General features: G+C 42.7%; 1 protein-coding gene across 1 annotated transcript; it reads right to left on the bottom strand.

Annotated features, from left to right (window-relative positions):
* Nucleotides 1-8304: 8304 nt before the first annotated feature.
* LOC136488328 (uncharacterized) lies at nt 8305-8760 on the bottom strand. The gene has a single exon (XM_066485300.1). It carries the CDS (start codon nt 8758-8760, stop codon nt 8305-8307), a length of 456 nt encoding a protein of 151 aa, XP_066341397.1.

Raw genomic sequence — 8760 nt, 5'->3', positions numbered from 1 at the left:
AACCAGCTTAGGCTAGCTTTGTCACTACAAATAGAGCTCCAAATCATGGCGAAATCAGCCTTGAAGACACATGAACTGCAAGTGTGGAACATAGCCTACGTTTTCTGTATTTTTACTGGGTCACATTTTGAAATTGCCGGACTTGCTTTCGGTTTCACATTTTGTCGTCCTTAAAAAAAATAAAGCATGTCTTGTCACCTTAAACAGGATAGCGCTCATGTGGAAAGCCAAAAGTCAGGTAAGCTGGTGACTGCCGTCGTTTTCACCTTTATCCTCGATGACTTCGAAAGTTCTCTGGCATTCTGCGCCTTGTCTTGTGGGAATTGGGGTCGCCATGGCAGCGTGGATGCCTTCTTTGATGGTCGAAATTGTCTAAGCTTAGTCTCCACTCTCCACCCTAGCTCGTTTTGGACCTGGTAGGCTGGTACTCCGAAATACTATCACACAGTGCGACTGACTGAACCCCACCGTCCCATCCAAATGAGCGAGCTTGTGCGGATGGAATTTTTTTTTAATTTTAACACTTTTTAAATCTAGCACTACCTGTTTTTTTTAAACTAACACTTTGGCCACGCTATTGCCCTGGCGTGGCCAAATGCCAGTGCCACGCCATGTATGATGGCGCGGAGAGGGCTGACGTGGCGGCGACCGGAATCGCGATCGTTGATGTGGTAGGGCTCTACCGCACCACCGATCTTGGCGGCAGTGCCGCACCACCGATCTTGCGCGGCGCATGGCACGGCAGGGCCAAATAAATATCGCGAGCGAGCCCGCCTGCCCGCACACACGCCTACCCGCTCGCCCGCCAGCCGCACGCCCCCGCCGCCGCACAGCGCCCGCACGCCCCGCGCCGGCCGCGCCCGCCCGCCCACGCCGCGCTCGCCCACTCCCTAAACACGACCGCGCGCGCGCCGCGTCACGAACGCTGGCACGTCAAGGCCGCTCGCTTCTAAGATACCTCCCTCTGATTTCATGTTATTTTGATTATTAGTGATTTAAGATAGTTAGGGTTTTATGATTGTTATTGATTATGATAGTTAGTGATTTAGGATAGTTAGGTTAGTGAATTTATTTGTGATTTACGTAGGTAGTTTTTAGGTTTGAGGTTGTGTGTTCTAGTATAGTTACGATTTTGGGTTTAGGGATTGATTAGATATTTATTATTTAGTTTATAGTTAGTTATTTAGTTAGGGATTTTGGGTATAGATACTAGTTTACATATGTCAGTACTTACTAGTGCGTGATACGTCGATTTTGATGACTTCATGAAGTTTCGTCAAATGCTTATATTTCTAGTGAAGTTGTTTATGTTACTAGTGCGTGATATGTCTGTTAATGTTACTTTGAATATATGAATATATACATGTGCTTTTATATTGTTCGTATTGCAAACAAGTAGTGCAAATTTTACAATGCTATATAATGTTAAATTGAATTTTGCTAATTTGAATACTCTAACGCTTTGTTTATCAATTTATAACAAGATAGCCCCTCCCACGCAGCAGCCGTTGTACCCCATTCTTGAGGTGGAGTACGACGACCAGCACCGAGCACACATCTTGAGTGACAATGACGCAGAGGTGGCCTTGCCTACTTTGAGGCCCCGCACGCACACCAGGGCGCACTAGTGGGATGAGCGTTACGCGCCGTACATACGGCGTGGCTTCCTCGAGCTTGTCCGTGTTGTCAACCACGGTCTTTCACCCCTTGACCCAGCACTACTTACTGCAGTTGTAGACAGGTGCGAGTGCATTCTTTGTACGCAAACTTTCTTGTAACAAATTTGAGGCAACTAATGGTCGTTCTATTCTTATAACAGGTGGAGGCCTGAGACCCACATGTTTCACCTACCTTGTGGAGAGATGACCTTGACATGCAGGACATGAATGCTATTTTTGGCCTTCGGTTGGGGGGACTTCTAGTAACAGGGATAGTTGACAACGATCACTAGAGGGAGCTGGTGGCTCAGTTTACTAGCTTTCTTCCACCGGACGACGAGGCTTTCAAGAAAAATAAGTGAGAAATTTAAGCATATTTAATACTTACATTGCTTTCCTGCAGCCATCGGCCCCCACTGCATGAACTAGAATCAAGGTCAGTTATCGGCTCTACCTTAGAATGGCAGTCTTTGGTAGATTCATTAAGTTACCGATATTGCTTATTGCTTTCATTATTTATCTAATTACATCAATATCACTCTGCCTGATTGGATTGATCTAGATCGGCCTTATATCTTGTTTAGCCCATCGTTTGTTAATCTAAAACTGATCTAATCTACACATTAAACGATGAGTTACGTTTTATCGGCTGTTTACGTCAATCCTGATTATGCATAGCGTGTGGTTAAAGCATGTGCGTCTTGAGTAGATTTATTGGCTAGCGAGAACCGTTCCATGGCCCGTTATCATGGCCTATGTGATTCTACCTCATACCCCACTATTAGCACCGTAGAGTGGGGATCGTTATTTGATAGATCTATTCCTGATAAGGCATGACTTTAACTGTGCGCTATGCACCCGAATCAGCTGTTTTAGCCGATAATCGAGTGCTTTCACGAACAGTTCGCATCACGAGACCATTGAAGTAAAGATAGGTTGAAAGATATGTTAGCCCCATGACCTTATTATTGTATTATGGCCTGCATGATTCTACCTCATGCCCCACTGATATTAGTAATGAGTTAGGGTCATCAAGTCTATCGTTATTTCTATGGCCTGCATGATTCTACCTCATGCCCCACTAGTCATAGCGATAGATGAGATCTAACATGTTCATTAGATTTATCTTTATTAAACAGTTAAATGGTGTTTGAATTGTTTCTTTATATAAAAGGGGTTCGGTTACTTGTAATCATTGGCTCAGCATAAACGGATCATTGTTGATATCTTATTGCCACTGATTAACATCTGTTTAAATAATGACATTTATCCTAAATGATAACAGATTCTTCTTATACAACCCAATGAGCTTTAACCGATTTATTCTCATAAATATGCTAGAATCGACTATTTAGTCGATCTCCTTTCATATCGGCTCGCATAGCCACACATTCGGGACTGTGTGGCAACACCGGCAAGTTCCCCGCCCTTAATTACTTATGAACTTTCTCTCCTTGTCAATTATAGGGTCAAATTGACTGGCACGTCTCGGGAGGAGTGCGCAGGATCGACCATCCCTGCGCTGAAGCTAGGCGGATCTATAGCTCCATCGAGCAGACCCTTCTGGCTTGCTGCGTGTCCTCGGCATGGGACAAAAATTCTATGTCGACAACCATAATCCAACATTTTGTGTATGCTTCAAGTACCTCAATATTCTCTTTGTTGCCTTCAAATGATTTTCTCTTGGTGAGGCTTGAGATCTTGCACACATGCATACACTAACATGACATCCGGCCTTGATGCGGTGACATAGAGTAGGCTTCCAATCATAGACCGATATAACTTTTGATCCACCATGTTGCCACTAGTGTCCAAGTCCAAATGACCATTTGTCCCCATTGGTGTATGAATTGCCTTTGCATCATCCAATCCAAATTTCTTGATCATGTCCTTTATGTACTTGCCTTGACTCACAAATGTGCCATTCCTTTATTTGCTTGATTTGAAGACCAAGGAAGTAACTAAGATCTCTAATCATGAACATTTCAAATTCACTTGCCATCATGTTTCCAAACTCCTCACAAAAATCTTGATTGGTTGATCCAAATATGATATCATCAACATAGATTTACAACACAAATAAGTCATTGCCTATCTTCTTGATGAAGAGAGTGGTGTCAACCTTGCCCATCTTGAACCCTTTAGAGAGTAGAAAGTCCCTCAATCTCTCATACCATGCTCTAGGGCTTGATTCAAGCCATACAACGCTTTCTTCAACTTGTAGACATAGTTGGGCTTCTTGTCATCTTCAAAACCCGGGGGTTGCTCAACATAAACCAACTCATTGATGTACCCATTCAAGAATACACTCTTCACATCCATTTGATAAAGCTGGATGTTGTGGGCACAAGCATAAGCTAACAAGATTCTAATTGCTTCCAATCTAGTAACTAGGGCATATGTTTCACCAAAGTCAAGACCTTCCACTTGAGTATAGTCTTGTGCTACCAATCTTGCTTTGTTCCTTATCACTATCCCATCTTGATCTTACTTGTTTCGAAAGACCCACTTGGTTCCAATCACATTATGATTCTTAGGCCACTCAACTAGTTCCTAAACTTGGTTTCTAGTAAAGTTGTTTAGCTCTTCATGCATGGTATTAACCCAATCAACATCCATCAATGCATCTTCAATCTTGGTTGGTTCAAATGATGACATAAATGAGTAATGCTCACAAAGGGATGCTAATCTTGATCTTGTTTGCACACCACTTCTTATGTCCCTAACTATTTGATCCAATGGATTATCTCTTGCAATGTGTATTGGTTGGAGAACTTGGGATTGATCATTTGCTTGATTCGCTTGAGATGAAACTAGCTTGTTGATCTTGCACTTGTTGGACTTGCTCTTGATCATGAGTACCACTAGTACTAGCTTGATTTTCATTGACATGCACACTTGGAGGAGGGAACACTTGATCTTTGTCATCATCAACATCAATCACTTGTTTTGGCCTTATATCACCAATGTCCATATTCTTCATAGCATTGATCAATTGAGTGCCTCTTACATCATCTAAATTTTTTTCTTCATCTTGAGATCCTTTGGTTTTATCAAATTCAACATCATGGACTTCTTCCACTATCTTGGTTGTATTATTCCAAACTCGATATGCTTTGCTTGTAGTGGAGTAACCAAGTAAGAACCCTTCATCACACTTCTTCTCAAACTTGCTTAGTCTAGTACCTTTCTTCAAGATATAGCATTTGCAACTAAACACTCTAAAGTATGTAATATTGAGCTTTCTTCTATTCAATAGCTCATATGGTGTCTTCTCCATCAAAGGGTGACAGTAGAGGGGCGGTTGCTACAATAGCAAGTCGTGTTGATTGCTTCGGCCCAAAAAGAATCACTCACATTGTACTCACTAAGCATACACCTTGTCATATCAATGAGTGTTCTATTCTTCCTCTCAACAAGGCCATTTGATTGTGGAGTGTACTTGGCCAAGAATTGATGCCTAATTCTAAAATCATCACATAGCTCATCAATTTTTGTGTTCTTGAATTCACTTCCATTGTCACTTCTTACTTTCATGATTGTTACTTCAAACTCATTTTGGCATCTCTTGACAAAAGACTTGAATATATCAAACACGTCACTTTTGTCAACGAGAAAGAAGACCCATGTGTATCTTGTATAATCATCCACTATCACAAAGCCATACTTATTTCCACCAATACTAGTGTATGTTGTTGGTCCAAATAAGTCCATGTGCAACAACTCAAACTCTCTACTTGTGCTCATCATGCTCTTCTTAGGGTTAGTGTTTCCAACTTGTTTCCTAGCTTGACAAGAGCTACATAATCTATCCTTCTCAAATACCACATCCTTCAAACCCTTAACCAAGTCATGCTTAATTAATCTATTCAATTGTTTCATTCCAACATGACCAAGCCTTCAATGCCATAGCCAACCCATACTAGACTTAGTGAACAAACAAGTTGATAGTTAAGTCTCACTAGCATTGAAGTCAATTAGATAAAGGTCCTCATATCTAAATCCTTTAAAGATCAAGTCCGAACCATCCACACTTACGATCTCAACATCATCTACCCCAAAGATGCATTTGAAACCAAGATCACAAAGTTGAGCTACTGACAATAGATTGAAGTTCAAGCTCTCAACTAGCAACACATTTGATATGCTCATGCCATTGGATATTGTAATCTTACCAAGCCTCTTGACCTTGCCTTTGCCATTGTCACCAAAAGTGATACTATCAAAACTATCATTGCCACTTGTATTGATTGAATTGGACATCCTTGCATCACCGGTCATGTGTTGTGTGCACCCACTATCAAGCACCCAATACCTTCCTCCGGCTTTATAATTGACCTACAAAATTAAATCAATTCCTTTTAGGTACTCAAACCTTTTTGGGTCCTCCAAGGTTAGTGACTAAGGTCTTTGATACCCAAATGGCTTTCTTCTTTGAGCCCACAATTGGTGCACCAATGAAGTTAGCATACACACCATTTACACCCTTGGTAAGCACAACAAGAATCAAATTGAATTGAGGATACATTAGTGTTCTTGTTCTTGTTTTTGCAATATTGCTCTAGGTGCCCAACTTGCTTCCATCTATTGCAAAACCGATCATTGTTCTTCACAAAACTAGTCTTGTGAGGAGCAAAGGCCGCCTTGCCATTCTTGAGGGTATATCTCAATCCCTCTTTGTTGAGAGAAAAGTGTTGGCTACCCAAGCACTTAAGCAAGTGGGCCTCACCACCGTAGGCCTCGCCTAAGGTGTGAGTGAGCTCATTGACCTCCTTTTTTAAGGTCTCATTCTCAACCATAAGTGAGGCATCACAAGTGAAACCATCACTCATAGGTGAAGAAGTAGTGGAAGTTGAGCTACAAGAAGGGTTAGTGGGAACAACAACAATAGGCTTATAGAAAGATTCATTAAGTATGTCACAAGTTATGCCTATTGTTGGTGGTCCTTAACTCCCATTTCTAACTGCCAACCCTCACTTAAAATCTGCTCAAATGAACACCAAACTTAGAATTAGGGCTTACAACTGACGAATTCCATGAGTTTTGGTGATTTACCATTTGCAGGGGGACATGTCGGAATTACATAGAAAATGAGCCTAAAGTATACATGAAAAAAAATACAAACACCTGACATGAGCCCAAGGGGGAGAAGGCCCACAACCAAGCAAATAAGAGCCTAGACAAGTGGAGAACAAGCCCATAACCAAAGTAAACCACCTCAACTTCGCGCCAAACACCCATGGGCCAAGTCTAGAAGATCACAGGTCACCCACCGAAGATGGGCCTGTTTGAGCCCAGCCATGGTGCGGCTGCACCCCCCAGCTAGCCCAATCAGCCCCGTCTTGCATGGGCTGCCTCTTACCGACATTCCAAAGGCGATTGCTGAGGAGTGGAACAGATTCAATGTACCTAGATGGCGGTTTGGGCACTTTATGAGGGGATCATGGAATATTCCATGGATCAACCCCCTCCTCTCCACCTATAAAAGGAGGCTCCCCCTCCTCATTTGGACCAACACACCAAGGGAGCAAGTGCAAAGAGCATCACTCCAAGGGCATATGCCCTAGTTAGCTAGCTAGAGTAGTAAGGCAGAGATGTGAGGAAGAGCTCGGGGAAGCACCGAACTCGTCGATAGTCTTCCCCAACTTGTACCTCAATGAACACCTATGCTATACTTCATTGGAATCTTCCGCTAAGTGAGTGTTCGTGTTTCTTATGGTAGAAAGTCTTTTGATTAGTTAAGCTTTACTCTTATTTGCTTGTGGGTTCATCGTCCGCTCCCATAGCGAATACTCTAGTAGAGGGCTCCTGATAGAGACTAATAACCCTATACGACACTAGAGTAGTAGTCGATAGCGTAGACGTGGTGTCTAGGCTAGAGGCTACCTTTGTTTGCCTCGTGCCCCATGGTTGAGGGGTAGGCGACAGGTGGTGACAGCCCTGTCCGTCCCTTGTAATCCCCATGTTTGGGTTCGATGTAGAGCTATAGGCTAGCATTACTTGGCAGACCAGGTGATATGCGGTGCCCGAAGTAAGCAAGTAGAAGTAGAGTTTATCTATCCTTATACCCTAAAACCATAGGAATCCATCTCAACCTCTACCAACTCTACCCTTGTGTTGTCCTTGGACAAACTAGCTAGAAGAGTACCTTCGTTCCTTATGGAAAATACGATACCCTGAATACTTCTGGGTGAAGTGCTACAACGGTAATTCCGTGTGCTTGTGGATTATTTCTGTTTACGTTAAGAAATACCAACACCTATGTTGGATGTTGCAATAGGTTCCTTCTTCTCTAGAGCAAGAAGAGAGGAGTGAGCCTTCTCAAGCTTCTCATGGGCTTACTTTAGCCTCTCATGAGTGCCATTGAGCTCATCAAGGGATTGCTCAAGAAATTTGTTTTTCTTGCGCAACTCCTTGCAACATCTCGAGGAGCTCCCCATTGGAGTACTTTTCCTTGTCCTCACTATCACTATCACTCTCATCATTGGATTGCACCTTTGTGGCCTTAGCCATGAAGCATGTCGATGATGGTGTGTCGAATAGGGAGGGCTTGTCATGAATAGTAATGCTTGCATGACCCTTCTTCTTGGATGTCTTCTTCTCATCATCATTAGAGTCATCATCATCATCACTAGAAGAAGCATCACTATCCCATGTGGCACAATAAGTGACCCTTCTTCTTCTTGAAGGTCATTTTCTTCTCCTTCTTGTCCTTCTTGTCCTTCTTCTCATCTTCATCATTGTCACTATTGTTAGGACAATTGGCTATGAGATGATCCTTGCTCTTGCACTTGTAGCATCCTCTTGGTTCATCCTTGCTCTTGGTCTTGTCCTTTCTTCTTCTAGCAACATAGCCCTTCTTCATGAACTTGTCAAATCTTCTCACAAAGAGGGCCATCTCTTCATCTTCATCCATAGAGCCTTCCTTTTCATCTTCACTTGATTCTTCTTTCTTAGCTTTGCCCTTGCTCTTTGATGATGAAGTGCCGGCCTTGAATGCCACACTCTTCTTCTTCTTTTCTTCCTCTTGAATGCCCCCATCCCTTTCCACACGGTATGTGTCTTGAGTGACCACATCACCTAGTACTTGGTTTGGAGTCAT

Source organism: Miscanthus floridulus, chromosome 10 (assembly GCF_019320115.1).
Source record: "Miscanthus floridulus cultivar M001 chromosome 10, ASM1932011v1, whole genome shotgun sequence".
NCBI classification, from domain to species: domain Eukaryota; kingdom Viridiplantae; phylum Streptophyta; class Magnoliopsida; order Poales; family Poaceae; genus Miscanthus; species Miscanthus floridulus.
The sequence above is the reverse complement of the archived record's forward strand: the minus strand, read 5'-3'. Positions and strand labels throughout refer to the sequence as shown.

What these genes read in the sequence shown, in the direction of transcription:
- LOC136488328 (XM_066485300.1), bottom strand. Translation starts at nt 8,760, where the DNA reads ATGACTCCAAACCAAGTACTAGGTGATGTGGTCACTCAAGACACATAC.